Source organism: Lepidochelys kempii, chromosome 17 (genome assembly GCF_965140265.1).
Source record: "Lepidochelys kempii isolate rLepKem1 chromosome 17, rLepKem1.hap2, whole genome shotgun sequence".
Lineage (NCBI taxonomy): Eukaryota > Metazoa > Chordata > Testudines > Cheloniidae > Lepidochelys > Lepidochelys kempii.
The window spans coordinates 3,275,582-3,301,893 of NC_133272.1; the positions used below are offsets into that span (position 1 = coordinate 3,275,582).

Sequence of the window (26,312 nt, forward strand, 5' to 3'; positions counted from 1 at the left end):
AGATCAGAAAGGAAGGTGGTGTTGGAAAAGCTCCGAGACACAACCTTCTTTGACAGGTTTCAGAGTAGCAGCCGTGTTAGTCTGTATCCGCGAAAAGAACAGGAGGACTTGTGGCACCTTCGAGACTAACCAATTTAATTGAGCGTAAGCTTTCGTGAGCTACGGGGCTGCATCGGATGAAGTGAGCTGTAGCTCAGGGAAGCTTATGCTCCAATAAATTGGTTACCCTTCTTTGAGGGGCTTCAACTCCCCTTCCCAGGGGGTGGGTCCTATTCTTGAATGAAGGAATGTTTTTCCTCTTCAGGTGTATGTGGCTTTAAGGTGCAGGGTTCGAGAAACCAAGGGCTTGTAGGGTCCAGTATAGGTTGTGGGCATTGGTCTTCCAGTCCGTGACCAGAAAGAGGAGAAAATGCCTCTCTCGGCGTTGCTGTAGAAACCTGCTCCAGGGTAAGCGACGTGCAGCTGGTCCTGAGAGTGTGAGTTGAATGATGTGGTTGGAGCCGGGGCTCAGGATCCAGCCTGACTTCAGAGGCAATACCCGCAGCAGCTCTGCTTTGCCTTTCCCTACTCTCACTTCTAGTCTGTTCATACTTTCCTTTACTCCTTCCTTCCCCTGCCCCGGAAACCTGCTCCCCAGGCCCCAGCGCCCGGCTGGCAGGTGGGCAACTCCCTCCTCCGCCTTGGGCGGCTCTGTCCGGCCGCTGCAGCGCCCCCGAGTGTGAAATCCGAGCCGGGGGGGACTTGCAGCCTGAGCAGCCAAGGGGCCGCCGGGGAGTGTAGCCGGCTGCTGTCGCTGGTCTACGCCCGCCACCTGCGCGGGGCAGGGGTAAGCAGCCAGCGCCGCGGCGGTGCAGAGACTCCTCGGTGGGACATTACGGTAAATGCGGAGGGGTCCCCGCCCGGGTGCCGCTTCCTCCAATCCCGCGCGGCAGCCCCCGCCCCCGCCCCAATGGGCAGAAATAGCAGCCGAGCCGCCGCGGAGCCGTAAGTGGGCGCAGGAGCCGCTCGCACCGGGGCCGGCCGCGGACACACCCGCCGGAGCAGCGCCCCGGGGCCGGGCAAGAGTCGGCCGGAGAGCCGCCGCTGGCAGCCCTCGCTCAACGCGCCGGGGCGCTCGGGGAGTTCCGCGGCTCGCGGGTCCCGCGCCGCCCGGAGACCAGCCGTGCCCCGAGGGATGCCCCGGCGGGGGGACCCCCCTGCGCCCCGCCGGGCGCCGCAGCTGGGCTCCTGACTCCCTGAGCGGGGAGCAATCGCGGGGAGCCCGGAGCCCAGCTCGCCGTGGAGGGGGAGCCCCAGCGGTGGCGCTGCCAGGGGTTCTGCCTCTCCAGGGCGCAGCAGGTGTTTCCCAGGGGCGTTGCTGAGCCCAGCCGCAAGGGGACCATGCCCTCCCGGCGGAGCCAGGGGCGAGCTGCGCCCACCGCCCACTGACGGGCCCCTCCCTGGGAAAGACCATGGTAAGGGCTCCCAGGCCGGGGCTGCTCATCGCTGGGGACTGCCGCGCCCTGGACAGAGCCGCCTCCACATGAGCCTCCCACCCCTCATGATGGACACGGTCTACATCGTGCTGGAGCTGATCATCGCCGTGCTCTCCATCGTGGGCAACGTCCTGGTGTGCTGGGCCGTGGCCATCAACAGCACCCTGAAGAACGCCACCAACTACATCCTGGTGTCGCTGGCCGTGGCCGACATTGCCGTGGGCTTGCTGGCCATCCCCTTTGCCATCACCATCAGCGTTGGCCTCCACACGGATTTCCACAGCTGCCTCTTCTTCGCCTGCTTTGTGCTGGTGCTGACCCAGAGCTCCATCTTCAGCCTGCTGGCCGTGGCCATCGACCGGTACCTGGCTATCAAGGTCCCGCTCAGGTACGGGAGGGGATGTGGGCACTTGGCATTGCACGGCCCAGCGCTAGCGAGCCCCGACCCCGCTAGTGCGAAGCCAGGAGAGTGTTACAGGTGGGGGAACTGAGCAGCCAAGGACTGACTGCAGGCAGGCAGGGGCTGTGCCGGGGAAGGCGCTATGGGAAGACAGGACGCTGGACTAGATGGACCATTGGTCTGACCCGGCAGGGCCATTCTTCTGTTCTTAAATGCAGGAGGCTTTGTCTGTGGCTGCCAGGGGCCCAGGGCCAGACTTTCAAAAGAGCTCCGTTCCCGTTGGGTTGCAAATCTGCCCACCTGTTTTGAGTGCCTAAAGGGGAGCGGAGCTCTTTGGAAAATCTTCTGTGCCCAAGGCCACAAGGCCGTGGGAGAGCTGGGAATAGCTCTATCTAATCACCTCGGTATTTTTATATTCTCCATCAGTGCAGTGTCTGAGCATCTCCCAAGTAATGAAAGACAAGACCAACATCTTTCTCCTGCTTCTCCACATATTTTAGAATGGCTCGAGTCGTTTATCATAGGTTCTTTAACAATTCTCGGCTCCCTTGGTCAGCTCAGCCCTTGCTGCCTATAGAGGTTGGAGCTGCCAGTGATCTTATAAGTGAGCTTACGAGTTACTTTTTAGTCCAACTATCACCTTCCACCTAGCTCAGAATCTCCACCTGCCCTTGAGCCCAAAATAGGCTGGTGTTTTTCGCTGTTTAGAAGGGATCTCTCTGCCCTGGGTTGAAGGGAAGGGAGAGTAAGTGTACAAATGCTGAAATCATATCTCGCTGAACACAGGTACTTCTTATGTATAATTGCTTTTTATTTAAGCAAGGAAGTGAATGTATAAATTGTAAACCCAACAAGATATCAACTCTACAAACAGAAGGCGAAATACGCAAATCACATTTCCTTAGCCCCAGCCACTAGCCCGTTCACACAATGTTCTGAGATCACCAGGCTGTTATTCCAGAACAAATATGCTTCTGCTGAAAGGCCAGCTGCCTGGGGTGCAGGGTTGCGTAGGGTCTGACTATGTGGGTTCTGTTTTTTAAAAGAAACCCACAACGCCTGAAGGAGGATTGATTGGTGTGGGTTTTGTTTTCCTCTTTTATCCCCCAATTGACCACTAAGAAACTAATCAAAATTGGATCACAAGAGACCTGAATTGGTCTCACACTAGTTCTGGGGACAGAGGAACATACTGGACAAAGCACAGTAAATATATTCTTTATCGAGGCTTCCACAATGGGTTTGTGGAGCAGCCTCCTGTCATCTGGAAAAGTGCATCCAAAACCTGGATTTTCGGGTCACAAGTGAAACAAATCGCAGGTGTGGGATAATCTCACCCTTGCATAGGTGTCACCCTGGTTTCTGACAGAGATTGTCTTAAACTGGGAAGCACGAGGGTTAATATCCCTTCCAGAAGGTGTTAACAAGATTAAACATTTATCCGTAGAAATGCCCAGTCCCTTGCCTCAGTCTTGTGGAGGGCTCACCTGTCCCTACTGCACAACCACCGTTGCAATTGGTCTGACGGGATGAGGACCAGGAGAGCGGGGGTTGGGTCGGGCTTGCGAGGCATCGGCGGAGCTGTGTTGGGGAGTCCAGGCCTGGAATGGCAAATGGGAGCAGGAGTTCGGAGAGAAGAGCTGGGGGGAAGGGGGTCCGAGTAGGGGCATTAGGGGATGCAGCAGGTTTGAAGTGAGGTGCGTTGGCCAAGCTCTGTGGCTCTTTTCTGCCTACACTCTGCTTGTTTCCAGTGTCTCATTTTCACGAGTAAAACATGCTCTCCGACATAACTTTAAAAGGAATAACCAGACTCGCCTTTTTCTCCCACCTTGCCGGAGAGAATCTCAGTGCGCGTGACAAACATTCATGAATCATCCGGCAGGTGAGGTACAAGCCTCTCGGGAAACGGCGGACAGAGGGAGGGTGTATGTGTCGTCAGCAGATTGATTCCATGGCGTGTACTGGAGCTGGGGACAGATCTGAAGCTTTAGTACTTCTGGATAGAAGCATCTGAATCCTTGTCAGCTCATCTGAAACCGGCTAATCATTTACCTTCCAGCCACGGGGGTAATCTGAGTAAATTGGTTTTTGGCTTCAGACAATGGTTCGATGTCTGCTCCATTTATTTATTTTTTTCTAAATTGACCCAGAGCACGGGAGCAGCTGCAAGGGAGTCTGATGGCTCTTTTCAGCCAGACGGTTACTCAAACCACCCATGGCGCGCAAGGCGCTGCAGTGTGGGCTGTTCATTCTACTCGCTGTCTGTGTACCGCGACTCTTTTCTGTGGCGCTTGGCTGAGGAAGTTGAGCAGGTGTGAATACAATTGCTGCCCCAGGTGGAAGTTCAGCTGAACGTAACAGAGCAGATGTTCTTGGGGGATTATTGCGAGCCCGATCCTGGGTGTGTAGATGGAAAACATTTCTGACAACTGATGACAAGGAAAATATTTCTTCTCCCTCTTTTTGTTTGTTTTTCTTCTCTATTTGCAGCAGGTTTATGGTGCAACTCCAGGCTGGGTCAGGACTGGGTTTATGCACCTCTCTGAGCTGAGATCCAGGGGCCTTGGTTACAAGGTTTAGGGAAATCTCCTAGGCAGTGGCTCTGGGGTGAAGTGAGTGAGACCTGGTCCAAGCAGCTGTGCTAGTTAGACACACATGCTGTTTTTTGAAGGAGAGTTTTGTTGTGGAAACGGAAAGTTGGCTGTTAAATTACAGGGGAATGAACTTGCGGGGAGCTGTATTTCCAGCTAAAAGGCTTGTCCAGGGGAGTGACTCCGGAGCTCAGTGAAGTCTTTTATCTCTGGATTGGGTGCCAACCATTTCCTTAAAGGCCATCCTGTTTGGTGGATCATGTGAAATGACGCGTTCTGTCTCAGTGGACAAGTGTCCATGCCAGCAACGCAATGGGCACTACGCACCTCCCCGGTGGCAGAAGCCAAGGACTGAGTGGGCTGCAGAGTTTGGAGTTTGTCCTTTGTTCATTCGCATGGGAAGGGCGGAGGGTGCTCATCTGCTTGGTTGCTTTGCTTAAAACACGCATGGTGGCTTCTGGCAAGTGGGCTTGTTCTTCCTTCTTCCCCTTCCTGTGTGCCTGCCTGCTGTCACTGTGGGAGGGCGTCTTGTTCCTCTTTCTGCCCCAGCCTTGCTGGGTATTGCAGGAAGCACCTTTCCTCCTGAATGTCCTGAACCTAGGACATCTGGCAACAGGGGCAAGCCCAGGCTACCTAGCACCCATGCAGGTTGTGCTCTACACAAGGAGCAGGCAAGTGCGTAAAGCCCATCGGCAGGAGTTTGCTGGTTTCTGTGGGGAAGTTTGTGCCAGTCCTGTTCTTCCTCAGTGTAGATCCTAGCAGCCCTTCCCAGCTGGAATGTAGGAAGACAAGGCTCCGTGTTTGGGGTCAGCTCCACTCCCAGCAGAACATGGACACCTCATATTGATCTGATCAGGATATCTCAGTACCACGAAGTTGCTGGTCAGCCTGGTCGCTGCCCCTGGACATCACACTGTGCGTCTGCAGGCCCAGACAGCTGCACGGCGAGGAGAGGAGTCACACAGGCTGCAGGGGCAGAGCTGGGCATGAAGCACAGAAGAAATGTGTCCCCTGTGACTGCTCTGCCATGTCCCTTTTAAATCCCCAGCACAGACTTTGGGATGGTGAGAGAGCGCAGAACAGCTCGCTCTGTCAACGGCCACAGCCTCCCGCACCAAGCAGCCAGCAGGGTGCAGCAGATGTGCCAGGAATTAGCAGCCCCAGCTGTGTCTTAGAGGTGCACTCTCTTCCCTCCCCAGCCTGCTTTCCAATTCAGAGACTGGCTCAGGGGCTTTGCAAGTGCTAAAGAGCAGATTATTGCTGCTGATCCTGTTAGTGACGTCAACCCCATGGCAGGAGCCACAAATAACCTGCCAGTCCATCTTGTGGCATCTTCCCTTTGCCCCGTAATTCTGTTTGTAGGACCGCCAGGTTAATGGAGTGAACTGCACATCTAGGCCCAGAGCAGAGAAAGCCTTGCCTTCACCCAGCCACTCCCCACGCTCACATACGCAGACACTTGCATATCCGCACACATACTCCCCTGGCACAGTCACACTTGCCGGTGCATGCTGCATTCTCTGTCACGCTCACTCCCACCCCTGACAGTACCATGGATCACAGACATGTTTGAGGTAGAGTCCATCTGGGATGACTCCCACCATGTCCCTGTGGGTTCATCACAGTCATTGGGCAGCACCTGGTCACTGGCCACTTGCCATTCATTGCTCAGCTGGCCCATCAAGACAGCTTCAGGATCTGGCCCCTGCTTGGAGTCATGCCCTGGGGCACTGCAGGGTTTGAGCAATGCCAGATCTAGTCATGGGAGGGAGGTACCTAATTCCTAGGGCTTCCCCAGCCAGCTGGAATGCAAGGAGATTCCCGCTGCTAAACTGTGCCCACCCGAGGTGTAACTAGGCCGTGTGGGATGCTGGTCAGGGCTCTGTGCAGGATGGACTGGTCATGGGGCTGGCATGCAGAGGGCTGTGCTGGGAGCTAGAAGGCCCAGATGCCTGCTGTTTTTGTGGGTAGCCAGGACTAGATGAGACCTTTCCTGAGGCTTTTTAATGTGCTGTTTGACTAGATCCTCCCCTGGCTAGGGGAAGGACTTGGATTATCTATTGCTCTGGCATCCTTCTGACCACTCTGCTCCTTGCTTGGCTGTAGTGGGAAATGGTGTGTCGGCAATGTGTAGGTGCTGCACTGCCCCTTACAGGCTGGAATCAAACTCACTCAGCTGTGTATCATAATTCCCCTACTGCTAATAGCTAATGGCTGTTCCTTTCACTCAAGCAGCAGGGGATCTGTGCTGTTGTAGCAAGAAGATCTGAGTTCTTTGCATGCTGCTGTGAGGTTTGGAGTGGTTAACTCACTGCCTTGGGCACCAACTGGGCACTGAGAGTCGGTGTCTGAAGGCATCAGCAGGCCAGGGGGCAGTGAGTAGCACACTGACAGCAGTGAGGGTCATACATGGCTCTAGCTCCTTTGTTCTCGCCCCTTCCAGCCCTGCAGACTTAGACACGGTCAGCCACACAGTCGGGCTCCAGGAGTGGGAATCTTCCTAGAGCGAGAGCAAGTCAGGGAGGTCTTTTCAAAGCCTGACTAAAGGAATGGTGGTGTGCTAGCTGTATTCATAGAACTGGAAGGGACCTCGAGAGGTCATCTAGTCCAGTCCCCTGCACTCATGGCAGGACTAAGTATTATCTAAACCATCCCTGACAGGTGTTTGTCTAACCTGCTCTTAAAAGTCTCCAATGATGGAGATTCCACAACCTCCCTGGGCAATTTATTCCAGGGCTTAAAACGACCCTGACAGTTAGGAAGTTTTTTCTAATGTCCAACCTAAACCTCCCTTGCTGCAATTTAAGCCCATTGCTTCTTGTCCTGTCCTCAGACATTAAGAAGAAGATTTTTTTTGTCCCTCCTCCTTGTAACAATCTTTTCTGTACTTGAAAACTGTTATCATGTCCCCTGTCAGTCTTCTCTTTTCCAGATTAAACAAACTAAATTTTTTCAATCTTCCCTCATAGGTCATGTGTTCTAGGCCTGTAATAATTTCTGTTGCTCTTCTCTGGACTTTGTCCAATTTGTCCACATCTTTCCTGAAATGCGGCGCCCAGAACTGGACACAATACTCCAGTTAAGGCCTAATCAGTGTGGAGTAGAGAGGAAGAATTACTTCTCGTGTCTTGCTTACAATGCTCCTACTAATACATCCCATAAAACGTAAGAATGGCCATACTGGGTCAGACTAAAGGTCCATCTAGCCCAGTATCCTGTCTTCTGACAGTGGCCAATGCCAGGTGCTTCAGAGGGAATGAACAGAACAGGTAATCAAGTGATCCACCCCGTTGCCCAATAGTGTTACACTGTTGACTCTCATTTAGCTTGTGGTCCTGGACCTCCAGATCACTTTTCGCAGTACTCCTTTCTAGGCAGCCTTTTCCCATTTTGTATATATGCAACTGATTGTTCCTTCCTAAGTGGAGTACTTTGCATTTGTCCCTACTGAATTTCATCCTCTTTACTTCAGACTATTTCTCCAGTTTGTCCAGGTCATTTTGAATTATAATCCTATCCTCCAAAGCACTTGCAACCCCTCCCAGCTTGGTATTGTCTGCAAACGTTGTAAGTGTATTCTCTATGCCATTATCTAAATCACCGATGAAGATATTGAACAGAACTGGACCCAGAACGGATCTCTGCGGCACCCCACTTGTTATGCCCTTCCAGCATGACTGTGAACCACTAATAACTACTCTCTGGGAACAGTTTTCCAGCCAGTTTTGCACCCACCTTATAGTAGCTCCATCTAGGCTGCATTTCCCAAGTTTATGAGAAGGTCACGTGAGACTGTATCAAAAGCTTTACTAAAGTCAAGACATACCACATCTATTGCTTCCCCCGAATCCACAAGGCTTGTTACCCTGTCAAAGAAAGCTATCAGGTTGGTTTGATGCAATTTGTTTTTGACAAATCCATGCTGACTGTTACTTATCTTCTAGATATTTGCGAATTGATTGCTTAATCATTTGCTCCATTATCTTTCCGGGTACAGAAGTTAAGCTGACGGGTCTGTAATTCCCCGGGCTGTCCTTATTTCTCTTTTTATAGATGGGCACTATATTTGCCTTTTTCCAGTCCTCTGGAATCTCTTCCGTCTTCCATGACTTTTCAGAGATAATTGCTAATGGCTCAAATATCTCCTCAGTCAGGTCCTTTATTCTAGGATGCATTTCATCAGGCCCTGGTGACTTGAAGATATCTAACTTGTCTAGGGCCTTGTTTACACTACAGGGGAAATTCAATCTAAGCTACGCAATTTGAGTTACGTGAATAGCGTAACTCAAATTGACGTAGCTTAGATCTACCTACCACGGGGTCCACACTACACGATGTCGACAGGAGAGCAATCTGCAGTCGATTTAGCGGGTGTTCACTGACTGATCTGACCTGTTGGTCCATCCTGGCCCAAGCACAGACAGATGGAACAGCAGTGGTGAAAAGTACATTAGATTTGTCCTATATTCCTTCGTAAGCTCAGCAGTTATTGGGGGCAATGGCAAAGTTAAACACATGGGGGCCAGATCTTTGGAGTGCCGATGGGAGCTGGGAGTGATCAGTGCACTGCTTCGCATGTGATTCTTACCTGCCCCTACTTGTTCCCATGGCGAACATTAGCTTCCGCTTCAGGCTGTGGCTTCCACTGTCTCTTTGCTTGAAAGGCTGGGTGATCTCATTCCCATGTCAGTGCCCACAGTGCCCGCCCTGTTCTTGCGCAATGGTGCTAGGAGCATGTGGGAGGGCTTGGGTGTGTTCTCTAGGCTGTCTAAGCCAGAGCTGGGGCAGGCTCTTCCATGCAGAGCCTCTGTATCTCTCAGTCCAGCTGTGCTTGACAGCATAATGCATGGTCTTGTTCCAGCTCCGTCTGCGTGTTACATCGGCTCCTATCCCCTGGTTATAAGGAATTATGGGTAAAAAGTCTTGGTCTGAGCTGCTACAGGAACTTGCGCCCAAGTGGCAGAGCCTGGGGAAATGGATCTTAATAACCATAATACTTCATGTGCTGATTGTACCTTCCATCCAAGACTCTCAAAGGCTCTTACTGCATTAGGCCTCACCTCCCACATGCAAGGCAGGGACATGTCATTGCTCCCCCGTGTGTAACATGGGGATAGAGGAGAAGTGATTTGCCCGAGATCAAACAGCAGAGCCTCCTCCCTCCTGGGTCTGTGCTTTGACCACTAGACAGTGCTTCTCCACACTCACTCCCACTTCAGATTCTTTTCCTGTTAAAAGAAAAAAGTGGCTTGTTTCCCCCCTCCAAGTTGCCACTCCTGATATCAGCGTTGGACCACATGGGCAGGGAGAGATGCTCTCAGAGGAGAGGAGAGCACTGTTTATCTCCACAGAGTTTAGTGCACCCAGGTCTATGGAGCTAGAGCAGGGCTGAGTTTGACTCCAGGGTCTGTCTTCCGTCGTTGCTGTCTCTGTGCAGCATTGTGTTCTTGAGGCTCAGCAATGTCACTTTGACAGGGACAGTCTTGTCTCCACACTGAGACGTTTGTGACTTGCTGTCTGGATTGTCAGAGACTGGAACTGCTCAGTCTAAGGTCTCGTCTGCACCGCTGGGGATTATCAGTGGGCAGCAATCAGTGTCACTCCTCCAGTGCAAACTCCTAGCACAGATCTGAAAAGCAGCGATTTCCACCAAGGAGCTCTTCTCTGCTCCAAACAGTGTTTGCTCAATGGGGCAGGTGCCTGGAGCAGACATCGGGGCAGGCTAGTTTTCCACTTGAAAAGGAAACCCTCCTACTGCAGACACCGTTCTGCTGGTAAAAACAGGGTCTGGGTATGCTGGTTCAGTGAGCGGAACCAGAAAAAGGACTTTGATGGCGATATAACTGCATTTATGCTAGGGCTTTTGCCAGTATAGATGTAAAAAAAATCATAGAGCTATACAGTAACTCCTCACTGTCCTGGTTAACATTGTTACGTCACTGATCAATTAGAGAACATGCTCATTTAAAGTTGCGCAATGCTCCCTTATAAGGTTGTTTGTCAGCTGTATGCTTTGTCCACTGCTTGCAGGAAGAGCAGCCCGTTGGAGCGAGCTGGTGGGTGCTTGGAACCAGGGTGGGCCGGCAGCCCCCCATCAGCTCCCCTAAGTTCCCTGTGCGGCAGCCACCCAGTGTCTCCTCCCTCCATTCATGCTGCCTTGTAGAGTGTGAGGCTACATTAACAGCAACGAGTTAACCCTTGAGGGCTCAGCCGAGTGCTAGTTCATCATTGAGCAGTAAGGCATTCCCTGGGAAATATCCCCCCTCTGACTCCACCACCTCAACCAAGCTACAGTCATCATTGCTGTGGACAGTATTAAATTGTTTGTTTAAAACTTATACTGTGTGTGTGTGTGAGAGAGAGAGAGAGACTCTTTTGTCTGGCAAAAAAAATTTCCCTGGAACCTAACCCCCCCATTTACATTAATTTTTTATGGGGAAATTGGATTCGCTTAACATCGTTTCACTTAAAGTAGCATTTTTCAGGAACATCACTGCAGCCTTAAGCAAGGAGTTAGTGTATTGGCAAAGGTTTCTAGTGTAGACTTGGGCTTAGTCAAAGCATGTAAGGGCAGGAGCCCATCCCCTTCCTGGGCCATGGATGACCCAGAGGCCAAGGCTGGAGCTGCAGGGGGTTGAGCGGGAGGCTCTGTTACTGTGGTGATTAATGAGCCTGGAACGCTCCAGCATGGTCAGGGAGAACTCGGGGTGGAACAATTAACCCGGGTACTTAAAAACGGGGCTCCATGTTCGAAAAACGAAGCAAATGTTTAAACAAATCACGTCCTCTGATGCTCTGCACCAGCACAACCTCCCCAGCTCTGCTGCCACGGCTCTTGGAACAGAGGCTGCAGGAAGACCTGATTAAAGCCAATGGCCTAAGCTAGGGTTTTTTGGAGACATCATTCCCTGGTGGAAGCTGTACCCTTGACAAGGCTCAAACCGGCTCCTGCTTTTTGTTAGGGTAGCACCCGGAGGCTCACAGTACAAACCCCTAGGAAGACCCAGCCTCCTACCCCAAGGAGTTTCAGAAATACAATAGCCAGCCCCTGCCTGGTGCTTTACAAACATTAATTTTTTTTCCTCATCACACCCACCTTACAGAAGGGGAAATGGAGGCACAGAGGCCAAGTGACTTGCTCTTGGTCGCACAGCGAGGTGGTGGTTGAGCACTATTCTCAATGCACTACCCCAGAGTGCCTATTGGTAGTTTGGTGTGCAGGGTGTGACAGGGTTGATTAGTGCAATGCTGAGGGACCTGGGGGTGCTGGCTTAGTCACCTTCCATCCAGTCTTCCTGCTCCTGAGCATTTGGAGGGTTCTCTTTGTACAGCACCTAGCACAATGGGTCCGTTGCACAACTGGGGCTCCTGCTGCAGTAGAAATAATTAATCATCGTTCAGTGTGATGTACCAAAGCACAGCAGCCAGCTGGCAATGCAGCCTGTGCTGCTGGACAAATTAAACAATCAGACCTATTAGTCTGCCGCAGGTTCTGTCTTTGCCAATCTCAGTGTTACATACTCAGCAGATTCACTCCAAGGACATGGACAGGTGTCTTTGGCAGGACCTAGCGGTCTGTTCTGGGATAGATTCTCCTATGTGGCGTCACCAGTGGGCCCGAGCTGGTCTGTGAAAGCAAATGCACTTTGCCCCAGGGATGTGACAAAGTGAAACCGGGGCCATTTAACTGGGAAACGACTAGTGAAATAAACCGCTTTCGCCATCTGTCAGGCAGCTCCTGATGGTGTAGGAGCCATATGCAGGTGAGATGCTGGTTCCCTTATGCCACAGAGAAAATGCTCTTCACCAAACTAGGCGCTGTAGCAAAGGTGGCAGCAGTGTGAGAGGTGCCGTTACTGGTTCGAGGGCGGAGCTGAGATGCTGAATGACAGCAGGATGATCCCAGTGGCTGGGGATGGTGTTGACATGTCCAGCAATGTGTCCATATCATTGAACAGTGGCAGAGCTAATTATCTACTAATTGATTATTAAACCTACCTAGCTGCGTAAAAGGAACCAATCTATTGCCAGGTTGTTTAACCGCAATTATCACTCTTAAATAACCAGCTAATATTGACATTACAATAACTCGTTACTTCTAGGCAGAGACATCAAGTAGTTCCAATATTTGCTGTGGGTTAATTGAGCAGCTTTAGGTGAGTAAATTTACTTCTCTGTGTAATAATAGCAAACCTCAAAAAGAGAAGGGGATTTGATCGGAGCCTGTTAAAGGAGTTTTCAGAGCTTGGGACACCCCTGGCCCCTTCCTGCTTCTAGTTCTCAGAAGAAACCTCAATCCAAAATCAGTTTTCCTACAGTTATTCCCCCCCCTCCATTGTGCCTGGGTACTTGCTGGTTAGTGTGGGGTTGTGAGCATATTGGGTTGTTAGTCTAGAGTTGTTCCTGGGCAACGGGCTGCCGACAACTGTTCTGAAAGAAATAAAACACCTGTATCCTGATCTCAGGCTTGGCCTTACCTTTAAGTATGTGCTTATCTTCCACTGAAGTCACTGTCCTCAAGTGCTTTGGCCCAGACCTTCAAAGGGATTTGATCTTGGTGGGAGTTAGGTGCCTAAATACCTGTGAGGATCTAGGCCTTTGTCCAATGAGGACTGTAGAGATTTGTTTTTTTGTGGGAAATACATATCTAAAGGCTTCCTTGAAAATATGGGTGGGGGAGGGGGAGTAAATCCAGGTTAGGATTGCAACTGACCTTGCTGAGGTCCATTGAAATATCTGTCTAGTCTGTCAATTAAGACTGAACCTAGGTGATCAGTGAAAAACATTTTGACCCTGAACATTTCATGACTTTGCTTTGGCCCCATTCACGCCCTAAGTTCCCTCTAAGCTGCGCAGCCGTGGAGCAGGCTGTCAAGAGTCGTGCAGGCGCACAGCCACAGGGGCTTGGACTGGAGAGGAGAGGTAGGGGGCATGCAGGGCTGTGGTGGGGAGAGGCACCTCTCTCCCGGCCCTGGAGCTGCCATGGTGAGAGAGGGCTGGGGGGAGTCCTCTCTCCCCTCCACAGCCCCGGGGCAGTCTGAACCCCTCATCCCTGGCCGCACCTCCAGTGAGACCCCTCACACTCCTCTGCACCTCAACCCTCTGCCCCAGCCTTGAGCCCCCTCCCACACTCTGAACCCCTCGGCCCCATCCCCACCACACATCACCTCCATATTGGTGCACATAACAATATTCATTCCGCACATGGATGTAAAAAAGTAGAGGGAACACTGTAATCATGCCCTGTTTGTGTCTGCTTCTCACCAGCATCTGAATGACACAACTTCCTCGCACAAATGCTCACGGATGGCACATGTACAGTGCTGCTCCTGCAATCGGAACAGAATCAGGTTTTATCAGCCTAAACACAACAAGGCAATGCAGCAAGAACACCGTGTTACTTACAGTCAGTCCTGCACCACCCACCAGCAGAATGAAGAGTTCGCTCCAGGGGCAGAGGGCTCACCATGAGCGGCTGCCTCTGGTGTAACTGCTACCAGCTCTTTCCTGAGCCTATGCGGCCTGCAGCTGTTGGCATTGTTCTGTTCTGGCTCATGCAGTCAGTACGTTTTCCATTCTCTTCCATGCACTGGCAAGAGGGCTCTGGTTAAATCTGGTTTTGGCCACAATCGTGTTTCTCTTCTGGTTAAGAATGAGCAGCGCTCAAATAAACAAGCCATGGTTGCAACTTCTCAGCAAGATAAGCAGCTGCTTAATTCACTTTACAAACCTTTGGCAGGACTCATCTGGGGTATGTTTTCAGGAAGTGACAGTACTTAACGTCACATGCCCAGAAACAGCGTGTAGGTCAGTGGTCTCATGGCTCACTGGGTTTCAAGACCCTTTGGTTGATGGGCTATGTCTGCTTTTCATTACCCAGCCTAATTTGTTTGGAGAGAGACAAGTAGGACTTGGGGAGCGCTGTGCTGCAAACCACCCCTGACTCCCATGTTCTCTCCACCTGTACAAGCCCCATTCCCCTCGGTTATTACAATAAACCTCACAACACCCATGGGAGCTGGGTCAGAGGAGCAAACTGAGGCTAAGTGACTTGCTCAGGGTCACACAGTTGAGTAAGCAGCAGAATCAAGAACAGAACCGAGGAGCCTGCTACCTAGTGTCCTGACCACTGTATGCTCTCCCCTCGGAAGAGTGCTGAGATCTCCCCATAGAGCTGTTCCAGGTTGGAGAACAGGAATTTACACTGTGGGCTCGATCGCTTTTCATCAGACTGCTGATCCAAACAAACACAGAAAGTGCCCAGCTCTCGGAACCACAGCTGGGGTCTCCCAGTGGGGCACCACCATGACGGCACTCCGAGTTAGTGGGTACTTTTGGAAATGTTGGACATAAAGTCACTGGTCCTGTTTATTCCATCTGTGAAACGGGCAGTAATTACTGAGCCATCTGGGGTACTGGGAAGTTAGTGGGCAATACTGAGAGGAGAATCGAGCCCAGATAGCTTCATGCAGCAGAAGACATGGGTATAGTACATGGCTTGCAGTACACATTCCTTCAGCGCATGATGATTCCTTCTTTTCAATCTCTAGGCTATAGCAGAACGTTAAAGCCCAGACACACCTGGGTGACACTGCTGTTTCCTGGTGGTTTGTATTTGACCTGTACACTCAGGACAAATCTGGCTGAACTGGGACTGTGTGTGTCTGTCTTCCACGAGGACGCAGAGCTTGCTCCTGTGCAGTTCATATGCAGCATGTACAGCTGCAGTTCTGTGGGAACACGGCCCCCTCCCTCCCAGCCAGCCAAAAATGAGAACATTTCTCTTCCGAAAGGCGGGGAGAGGAGGCCAGAGTAAACAAGAGCAAAGCGAACAGAGAGAGGGGCATATCAAGCCAGGGGGTGCTAAATTATGAATGCAGCCTAATTGGCTGTACACAGGACTCTTCTTGGCCTCTCAGATTCTTTCTTGCCTCAGGCTCCCCCCATCCCCCAATACCTCAAAAAAGCAGGCTTTCCGTAGCTCTGGGCTCAGCTTGGGGTCTGTTCTAATTCTACCCAGAGCAGCTGGCCGTTTGCTGTCTGGGTCTTCATGGGATCTGGCTGTCAAGCTAGTTCTCAGTGGGACAGAAGCGGTTCCCTAGTGGGGCAGCGGAAACGAGGCTGTGTAAAGTGCTTTCCTCCCTTGGGCCCTAGGAGGAACCAGACTCCGGTGTGGGATTGAGGTTTGTTTGCAGTAATGGGATTCCAGAGCATAGTGATAAGCCTGGGCCTGGCTAGCAAGACAGGATTTCCCTGCCTAGTTTGAGAATCCTGCGTCAGCACCCCTGGGGCTTCAGCTTGGGCTAGGGCTCTGAGTAGCTCTTAGCCATCCGAGCTTCGTGAATGTTGACCGGTAAAACCATAGGCGCCTAGGGGGGTTAGGCGGCAGCTAAGCAGGTGGAAGTAGAGGCCTAAATACCTTTGTGGAGCTGGGCCCGAGCAGCCTAAGTGTACGTTTACACTGCAGTCGGAGGTGTGAGTGCAGCCCATGCAGGTAGACCTGAGCTGGTGAGAATACCAGTAGCAGTGAAGTCACGGCAGCATGGGCTCCAGCACGGTTAATAGAAACCTGCCTGGACCCTGGGTACTTGAGTGGCTAGCCTGCACTCACGTCCATGGCTTCACTGTTACTGGTAATGGCTATCTAGACAAAAGCTAGTGTGGATGTGTCTACGTGAGCTGTAGTCACCCCTCCGACTGCCACGTAGACCTACCCTCAATCTCATTGAACGTCAGTGGGACTTAGGCACTCTGGAGCCTAAACTTGTCTGTCAAAATCACTTGGGCCTTGCAACAGCTTTTAAAAACTCAGGCCTTGGACTATATTCTGCAGACAGGCCCCTCTATGCTGCTCTTCCTTTGCATGTATTTACAGATGTGAGGCCACAGTCTCCGCGAGGCAGGGAGGTGACATGGCTCCTGTTCTGAGAGGTGGGGAAGCTGAGGCAAGCCCACAGGGACAAGGACCCAAATCCACATTTGTAAAACCTTCCACTCGATCCATCAACAGTCACTTCCAATTCCTGGAGTTGTGCAGCCCTTCCGGGTGTCTGTTTATCCAGCCCCAGAAACACTGTGTGGGCTGCAGCATGGTGCTCATACTCCAATGAGCCCATTGTTTGGGGTTTGCCGTTTCCATAGTTTCCACACATTTCTACTCCCTCTGTTAATTCAGCAGCTGGGCCCTAGGGAGGGATGTCACATGACTGGACGCTGTTCCATCAGACAGTGCAAAAATCCTGTATAATGGAGTTAAAAGCTGTCTGTGCCACTGCAGGTTGTCTTGGGTCCGTTCCATCCCCTGGGTCACTTCAGTGCATCCTAGGGACAGGCGTAATGAGAGACAAGGTAACACAGTTAATCCCAGAGCCCGCTGAGGCCCCCTGTCGGGGGCTGCCACTGAGACATCATAGGAACATGCTAAGATGTTGGAGGTGAGAATTAAATCAGCTCTTGTCACCTCTGCTCTATGTATCATACTAGTGACTTGATTTTGGTGCTTGGCAAATTTTGATCATGGGAGACAGGACAGACTGAAAAGACCCAGTTAGTTACTGCAGGATCGTTTCATTAGCTTAACAAGTGGCACAATTAATCTTTACAAGCGTAATGCAATCAAGTCCTGGTTATGTCTGTACAGGCCAAAAAGCAATGAAGGCTAGAAAGATGAAGATAGGCACCTAATGAGATTTTTTCAGAGTCTAACTCCCATTGAAATCAATGGGTGTCCAGTGCCAGTGAGATTTTCAGAGGTGCCCAAGGGTGCAAGTGCCTAAATACCTTTGAAGTCTGGCCCTTAGTGCTGGGCCTGCCAGATGCAACAGAGGGTGTGTCTACACTACACTCAGAGGTGAGACTGCTGCACGTGTCGGCCTACCGGAGTTAACCTTGCTACTGCTCGGGCCAGTCCCCGGATACAGAGCCGAGGTGCTGGGTGGGGCTGGACAGCTCATGCTGCTGCTGTTTAAACTCGCTGGATCAAAGCTAGCTTGGGTGTATCTACGTGTGGTGCAGTCACACCTCTGACTGCAGCGCAGACAGACCCTTAGGCCTGTGACCTGCAGGCATTTATGTAGTGACTGTGTACTTACAAAGCACCGGCATACCAACTGGATCAGACGGTGCAGCTGTCCTGTCGCCAACAGTGGGCTTCACCTGCAGGCACTAATCCACTCCTCCTTGGCATGTACAGTGTAAGGTAGGGAGATGGATGTGGTCGGGTGGGGGATGAAGAGGCCTTGCATGCAGCCTGATCTTCGTTTCCCTAAGCCCTACCCTCCTCTCAGGCACAGAGGGAGTGGCATGCTTAGGATGGGTTTAACTAGTCGCTCAGTGGGATTGGAGTCTGACTGGGGCTGCCCAGTGGGACTGCTGAAGTCACCTTGACCCACTTTCTAGGGTTCGTTTGCAGCCACAATAACGCCTGATTTTCAGGACTAAGTTGATCTTGGAAACAGGAGAGGCCAGGGGATGTGTGAAACTGTCACCATATGCATGGGAATATTGGAAGCCCTTAGCTAGGACTATCCCATGTGTTACCCCAAAGAGGTGGGATTATCCCCTAGTAATGTAGGCCAAGAATTTAGGCCTAGAAATTGTGGATACCCACCTAGACACCTGAAAAATGGGTGTGATTTTTTTTCAGAGGGTGGGTGCTCAGCACTTGCTGACAATCAGGCCCTGCAAAGGTACCCAAAATCACTACACATTTTCAAAACAGTTTCAGCTTTGGTCTACACAGGTGATCAGTTATGGGGTTTTGCTGGTTGGGAGCGGTAGAGCTGCTGTAGCCTTGTCTGGGGTTACCTTGCAATTGAAGCTTTCAGAGTTGTGACTGCTCATTTATTTCATGGAGTGATTTGGTTTTTGTTCTTGGTGTGTAGATACAAGAGTCTGGTGACCGGGAAACGGGCAAGATGGCTCATCGCTGTGCTCTGGCTCCTGTCCTTTGGGATTGGACTGACCCCACTGATGGGCTGGAACAGAGCCACTGCGGGGCTGGAACAGATTGGCTGCCCGAATTCTACTAATAGCTCACAGACCCAGCAGGGCTGCTTAATCAAATGTCTCTTTGAGAATGTGGTCACCATGAGCTACATGGTCTATTTCAACTTCTTTGGCTGTGTGCTCCTCCCACTCTTCATCATGTTGGGCATCTATGTCAAGATATTCATGGTGGCCTGCAAGCAGCTGCGGAAGATGGAGTTGATGGGTAAGTCCAGGACTACCCTCCAGAAGGAGGTCAATGCGGCCAAGTCTCTGGCCATCATCGTTGGGCTCTTTGCCTTCTGCTGGCTGCCCCTGCACATCCTGAACTGCTTCACCTACTTCCACCAGGACTTTGCGGACAAGAAGCCTGATTGGGTGATGTACATGGCTATCATCCTGTCCCACGCCAACTCGGTCATCAACCCCATTATCTACGCCTACAAGATCAGGGACTTCCGCTGCACCTTCCGCAAGATCCTTGCCAAGTACATCCTCTGCAAAACGGAGGACGTCCCCAAGGGCTCCAATGGCAACAGCCGGCACCTGACTGTCAGCAACCTCAGTTCTGCTCCTGTATTTATCTGAGCATGCCAGTCATCCTGTAGCCTGGCCCCGACCAACCCAACCCTCCCCACCCCTTGTGCCTATGTGGACAGTAGACCAGGATTCTGATGAGTCACACTATATATTTGTACAGCTGTATTTTTTTTTAATATATATTTTTTTAACCTAGCGCCTCATAGGGGAATAACATTTCTGGGGAGACAGTGCCCTGCTTACCCTGTCTCCTGACCTTCGAGTTATGGAGTGCTGGTCATTGTATTGCATTTCCTTCTAGGTCAAAGGTTGAATGTTGGAAGCCGCATGTCCTGGGATGGGTTTCCCCAGCTGGGCTGCTCATGTCAACTCCCGGCCTTTTGGATTTTATTTATTTATTTTTTTTGGCTCACTCAGAAGGATTTTTTGTTGGTGGTTCATTTTCTACATACTTGATGCCACTTTGGTAAATACCCTATTTTTTCCATCAATTATTTGATGCAGCTAGTATTCTCCCATGGGAAATAATCTTATGTAGCCCAGATGCTGGTGTAAAATTGAAGCCCTGACCCAGAGTCAGAAGGGATCTGCTGGTGTTAATGGGAAAACAAGGCAGTTAAATGGTGATCCAGCCTCATTCCTCAAAGACTGCCCTGCTCGAAGTCTGATAGTTGAGAGGAGATAGAGCAGCCTCACAATCCTGAGCTCCCCCCATTCCATAGGACTGACTACCCCCCCATGCTCCATGGAGTTTAGTATCCCAGCTCTAGCAGTGAACACCTGCTACTTGACCAAAAAGCCAAACCCTGCTGCTATTCACACTGAGGCTGAATCTGTGGCCACTGAAGTCAATAAAAAGACTTCACTGATTCATGGGCTTTGGGTCAAGTCCATAGAGCTGGTCCTGTTACCCCTGCAGTCAAGGGCAAAGCTCACGCCGCCTTCAGGCATGCAGGATCCAACTGGATGCTGCTCTGTGCGCTCAAGTGCTGCAGCTCCTGTTGGCCCTAGGTCTAACTGCTGTTCTGATGACCGTCAGCCCCCAGGGCCATGCTGCATTCCCGGTGCACTGTGGGGTGAGTTCAGGATGTTGAGAAGCCTGTCTCCTAGCTTTGGGAGGTTTATGTCTGTTTAGCTGAAGGTCGCGAGTGGGATTGAATTTGCCTGTTAAGTTAGAATGCTCTTGTGCAAACAACGGCCCCATAGAACAGCACAGCCCTTTGGAACAGGCACTGACATGAGCACAAGGTTTGTTTCTCGGGTGGTTAGACTGGGTCAAAAATTGCTACACCCACAGCGCTGGCTCAGGGGCTAATTTGCACCATCTTGGCCACTGACTGTTCTATAATTCCACTGAAGGGCAGAGAAGCCTTAATGTGCACTGAGGCTTAATAACTCTCTGTAAGCCTAGCTTTTGGGGTTTTTAAATGACTAAGCCTATTTAATATGTGAACTGTGGTACATACAATGACACACAGGTGGGGAGAACTATGGGGCATTTGCTCCAAAGGGGTTGAATGTGTTGAAGCTGTCATTGAAGGTGCAAGGAGCAGTAGTGTATACCTGGTATGCCCTTCGGGGGGGCCTTTTGTTCTAAGGGGGCTCAAAAATTCCAGTAAAACTAGTCCCCCTCGCTCCCCAAAATCTGACTTTAACAGGCAGAGCCTCAAGCCTACAGCTGTGAGAGTGTATGACACTGACAGGGAGAGCACAAATGGCAAAAGGGCTGGATTTCCTACCAGACTCCAGATGGTCCATTAAAAATTATACCCAGTAACAGTGCTAATGGAAAGAAGGAACTGGCTTGTTACAAGGCAAACCACTGGCTAGGTCTGGAAACTACAGGCTTACGCAAGGGCTGGGTATCCACCTTGGTGCTGCAACCCTCTTCTAAACTGGAGCCTTAGGAGAAGGTTCTTAAAGTGCCAGTGAAGTGGCAAATTTAATCTCTGAACCACTTGGTACCTTGACATGTGACCACCAGAGAGCTGTAGTTCATACCTGTGTATTTAATATGGTCTCTGCTGGGCAGCGCTCATATGCACAGCCCATGCTCAGAGACAGGGATGGGGATGTAGGTTCTCAGAGCTGCCCCTCTGTGCCCGGGGGAGTCTGTTGGGGAGGAAGTGCTATCAACGTGAGCGGCAGAAATAGAAGCCAAAGCCCTCTCCTGCCATTCTTCGCAATGCGGTTGCTGTGAAGAGGGCAGGTATGGGAAGGCTAGAGCTGTCTGTCATTGGTACTTGAATAACACTGTAGCCAGCTTTGTTTCTTTGAGTTTATTTTGTACTGCACTGCAGGGAATAAGAAAAAATTCCCTCCTATTTCTTACACTAAGTCTCTGACCTGACAGGGTTCAATGTGGGAGGTTGCTATAGGGCAGCAGGTGTGAGACTGGGGGTTCCTGGGACTAGCGGACTCTAACCATCCGTTGTGCTAGGAGAAGGTTTAGCTGCCCTTCAGCTACAAAGGGCCAGATCCCAACCTGAGTGAATCCCAACTGTGATTTTGATGGTATTGCACCTGCTGCCATCAACTAATATCCGGTCCCAACTTTAGCTCCAGTCAGCCTGTTACTCCTTCAGCCAGTATCACAAGGGTTAAAATTACGGCCGGGTCTTTATCCTTCCCTTTGCAGATCATCTCTGCTGCAACTTCCTTGCTCCCTGTCTGTCCAACAGATGTGACCACTTCCTGCCTTCTCAGGAGGACTCATCTCATTTCAACTTCTCTATTGTCTTTGGCCGTATTGCTCCTATTAATCATGGAAGGGAACAGCCAGAGTCTCACCTGTGGGTCGGGGAGGGTTGCAACCCAAATATGTGATTGCAACACAAACCATGAGTGCTGGCCTCCTTCTCCTTAAAACAAATCGCAGTCTGGAGTGCATGAAAGAGAGAGCATAATGCAAAGTACTAAAGCAGGGTACCAGCAGTTAGTTAATGACTGATCAAGGAATATCTGTAGGTGACAGTTTACACTGCAGGCCAGGATCCACGACAAGCCAGACTCACTCAGAGGGACCTTTGCCATGTGCTGATGTCACCATTTCCCTAGCTGGGATGTGTCACTGGGGGGTTCTTTTAATTAATTAAATAAGTTGTTTGAAAGAAAAAAAAAAAAACAGAGCACTGAAGATTTCTAAAAACGTGAATCCAAGTAAAATGGCAGAGGAACCCTGCACTGGCCGTGTCTGTAGCTGTTCACATGTCCCTTAACCCATGTGTTCCTGATGTATATAGGATGGATGGTATTCGCCACATGTTACTTGGGCTGTGTAGTTACAGTAACTTTGTTATTTGGATACAGAATGAATACTTACATTTACCACTGAAAACAACCTAACTCTGTGCCGTGTCATTTCTTTGGGCACACCCTTGCACGAGTGAGACATAGCCAGGTGCCCCACCCTACCGAGCTCCGGCCAACAGACCCAAAGCTCAGTGTGGAGTTGGGCTCTGGGTCATTTGGCTGTGGGATGGGACAGAGCAGTGGCTCTGTCCCTACTGTGTCACTAAGGCCTATAACTTGAAGAAACATTGTTTAATTCTGACCAAAATTGGCAGAAAGCTTCCAAATACTGTTGATAACGTGACTCTGTACTCAAAATAGGGCTGGTTGGGAACTACTTAGCCCCTGGGGAGATACTTTATGTATTTCCCAGTACTCTGCTGCCGTCACTTAAGGCAAAGTCTGTAGTCACATGACAGGATGAGCTTGTTTGCACCATGTAATACATCAAAACAGTTATTTTCAGAATGGACTTTTAGATGCCTAGAAAATCATCAGCACAATGCTGGGATCCCCAAAGCTTGAGTTAGATGCTTAGGCTTGCTCTGCGCAGGCGGGAAAGAGCTGGGCAGCTAAGACTGGGACTTCAGAAGCCAGCCCCCCAGTCAGGCAACTGCCTGAGCCAGCCATGCGGTGGGGGTGCTGAACCCTGCCATTTATAGAGCTTGGTGCCTCTCTCACTGAGGGATCCACAGCAGGAACCCTGCTCCTGGACTTGATCAGGTGAGTTTGGTGCTAAATGGGGGAGCTCCCTGGCTTTCTTTGGAGGTCTCTGCCAACAGTGTATCGTATATGCTTGTTTGGCTTAATGTCACCAGCTGAGCAGCTACCATCAAAAATATGTTTTATAATTAAGGGGTAGGAGTCTTATTATCTACATAACTTCATAAAAATAGCAGACAAAAGCATTTCTCAAATGAGTCCATTCTACAAATACTGTGAGGTATTACATGGTACAAACAAGCTCATACTTTCACGTGACTACAGACTTCTGCTTTAACTGAAGACAAAAAAGTATGGGAAAATGGATAAAATATACACGGGGGGGGGCTAAATATTTTCCCACTTTCCATACAGGACTATTTGGAGTACACACTTGCATTATCAATTGTATTTAGAAGCTTTCTGCCAATTTTGGTAAAATTAGACTGGTTCTGTGAGTTTCTGATTTTATGCCCCAAACATTTAAACATGTGATACAATAAACCTCCCACTAGGGCTGCATCTACATCCCCCTGGGAACGACCACCGGGTCTGTGCCTAACTTGAGAGCAGTGACATTTTTCTACCTGCTGGTTTACCCTTAAGAGCCCGGATGGATCTGGGCTGGTACACGTGTAAAAGGCCAGCCCCAAAAGATGTGTTGAGGCAAAGAAGCTACTGTAAGAGATCAACCCTGCACTAGGGAAGTAAGAGGAAGGGCCAAGAAACCACCATAAAAGCTGCCACTTCTGTGTTCATAGCCCTTCTCCCCCAAATCCTCGAGGCCCGCAGGAACCACAGCAGCAGGTGACATGAAGGGCACGGAAGTCACAAAAATCTCAGCCTCATGTTATGAGGCTCCGTAACATTTATTACAACACAACGGTGCATGGCTGCTAAATAATTTCCAGCCTAAATTCAGCTTGGGAGGAAAACTAACTGCCTTGATCAACGCTTGCTCGCCTTAGGGATGTTAGTAATGCTTGTCGATGTACCTCAGAGGAGCCAGGGAGGCGTTGCAGGAGAGAGGGTGTAAGCACATGGTCCAAAGTCCTTCTTCCTTCCTCCTCTTCCTCAGCCAGTAAGATGCTTGCCAGCTGCTGGTCAGAGACAGATAGCTCTTGGCATGTGCCGGTGGCCTGGCTGAGGTACATGGCAAGGATGTGCTTACACTGCAAGACACGGATGTGAGCAAATTTGCAATAAAGGTGACGCATGAATGGCAGGCTGGCTGCAAGGCTGGGGCCCAACCCCAACATGTTCCAATCCCAGCAAAGAGAACACGGGCACAAGCTAGAGAGCGTGTAAAGAATTCTACCCCAGGCAGTAGCCAGGCCCAAGTCAACTGTGTAATCAAGGCAATGTTCACCCCAAGGTTTTGGTACAGCCAGCCTGGGGCTCCTACCTGCATCAGGTCTGCTGGGTGTCTTGTGTGCAGTGTGCCCCTGGTGCTCACACAGCTGGCTGAAGGGCCCAACTCACACTGTGTCCCAGGAAAGACCCAGGCTCACTAATGCCTGGCCCGACTGCCCCACACCTGCCATAGCCAGGATCATTCCTGGTCTTTCCGTCCTTGCTTAGCTCCTGCAGGCCCTTGCCCAAGTCTTTTCAACTCAAAGCCACATGGTTCCCATATAAACACACCATGGGCCTGGCCCCTCTATTTGGAGGGCAGGAGATGGAGACAACAGGCCTCCTGCTGACTCTATCAGCTCACCGATGTGAGATGCCTTCTGCTCTAGGATATTACCCAGAGGACTGAAGGGTCTTCCCTGTGGAGAAGTGAATTATGAAGCACTGCTGTGCCCTGCACCCTAATCCCCACATCAGCCCCCACACAGACTGTTCCCCTCTCCTGTAGGCAAGTTCAGTGCAGAGGAGGCTCCCCTTTGGGATCCATTAAAGACTTGGTTATAACAAAGGCAGCCTGAGAATGAGTCCTGAGGCCACTGATCTTTACTGTCATAAATAGTAACACTTCACTGCAAACCAACACTACCCCTTGAGCCCGGCTGCTTACACACGACTCCCCACTGTCAGATCAGGGCATGGTGGCCACAGATTGCCCCAGCATTTCAACACTTGCATGTTTCTTCCCTTGCGCAACCCAGGTGTATGAAATCCAGCTCAGGGGAGTGTGTCGGTGCTTCCCCACTCCCCCTCACTCAAGGCAGGCAGCTTACCACCAGGCTGTCGCTCTTCCGCAGCACGGAGAAAGCAAATGCAGGGCACGTGCAGAAGTGGCAGGAAGCATAACAGGTGTACAGTTTGCCTGAACTCCCGAGGACCTGGAATAGACAGAGTCACAGAGTGGGCCTCAGAAACGGGGGGCTCTGCCTGCCATTTTGCTCCCGACTCCCTGGCAATCGCCAATCCTACCTTATTCCCCTAGCTGCCAGGCAAACTGCATGGGGATGGGGAGCTTGGAGCAGCACATCCTGAAAGGGGCCACCTGAAATCCGGCACCTTGTGCCTGAGCTTTCCGTCTGGAACCTCGCCTCTCGCAACTGCAGGAGACAGGCTCCCCCGGCCACGCCCTGGCCTGTGCTACGCAGGGGCCGCTGGTTCAGCTCCTTCAGTGCTACCACAGGGTGCCCCTGAGGCAGACACAGCTCCCGCATTAGGGTGACGTGCACACGTCATCTCTCCCACTGGTGGAGCTGAACCCAGACCGGGACTGTTTTAAGGGAAGAGAGGCCAGTGTCAAGCCCGCCTGCCTAATGGATAACAGCACGGTGAGGCATTTGATAGTTCCGGGGGCAAAGGAGCCAGGAGAAGTGAGCCAACCTGGCCCCGATGGTCTTGAAAACTCTGTCCGACAAAGGCCAGAGACAAGGGGCTGGCTGTGCTCCATCCCCACTGCCCCAACTAACTTCCAAGCATGCCCCAAAGCAAAGATTTGTCATAATACCCTGCCTATTTATCCACAAACGTCCCCTGACTTACAACCTGTGCACTGGGGACGAGGGCTGCAAACTGGGCAGGAATGGGCCCACAGCACGCCTCTGCCCCAGCTGAGATTCTACTGCCCAGGGATGTGACTGTTTAAGAGAACTCTGCTGCTGCTGAGCACATGGTCCCTCACACACCAAACCGGAGCGAGGCTCCAATCTCTCAGTGGATGGAGAGGAGTGTAAAACTCCTCACAGTCACCCCAGGTCTTCAGACCATCCCGCAAGTTCCCAGCGGCTAGAAGGGGTGGACAAACCTCTTGCATCTTATGCCGGACAAAGGGAGTTTGTGAGCCCCGGGCCCCAAAGGACAGGGTGGGAAATAAACCAGAAGGCAGCCCTTGCTGGGGACTCTTCTCCTAGCCAGCTGCAATGG

At 51.1% G+C, this 26,312-nt stretch overlaps 2 protein-coding genes across 10 annotated transcripts in view; one reads left to right on the plus strand and one right to left on the minus strand.

Annotated features, from left to right (window-relative positions):
- Window positions 1-711: 711 nt before the first annotated feature.
- On the plus strand, window positions 712-22,332 carry ADORA2B (adenosine A2b receptor). The gene is made up of 2 exons (XM_073315893.1): window positions 712-1,863; window positions 18,350-22,332. Exons 1-2 carry the CDS (start codon window positions 1,523-1,525, stop codon window positions 19,038-19,040), a joined length of 1,032 nt encoding a protein of 343 aa, XP_073171994.1. The 5' UTR covers window positions 712-1,522; the 3' UTR covers window positions 19,041-22,332.
- The window catches only part of ZSWIM7 (zinc finger SWIM-type containing 7), a 29,187-nt gene continuing 16,657 nt past the window's right edge, over window positions 13,783-26,312 (minus strand). For 5 of the 9 annotated variants that reach the window (XM_073315898.1, XM_073315895.1, XM_073315899.1 and 2 more), the window contains 2 exons: window positions 25,169-25,273; window positions 23,823-24,157 (listed from right to left, as the gene is read on the minus strand). In XM_073315898.1, coding sequence (XP_073171999.1) covers window positions 23,921-24,157; window positions 25,169-25,273 — 342 coding nt within the window. In that variant the 3' untranslated portion in view covers window positions 23,823-23,920. Of the gene's footprint in view, window positions 16,788-23,822; window positions 24,158-25,168; window positions 25,274-26,312 lie in introns of those variants that run through there. The other 4 variants (XM_073315896.1, XM_073315897.1, XM_073315900.1 and 1 more) reach the window with 4 other exon arrangements.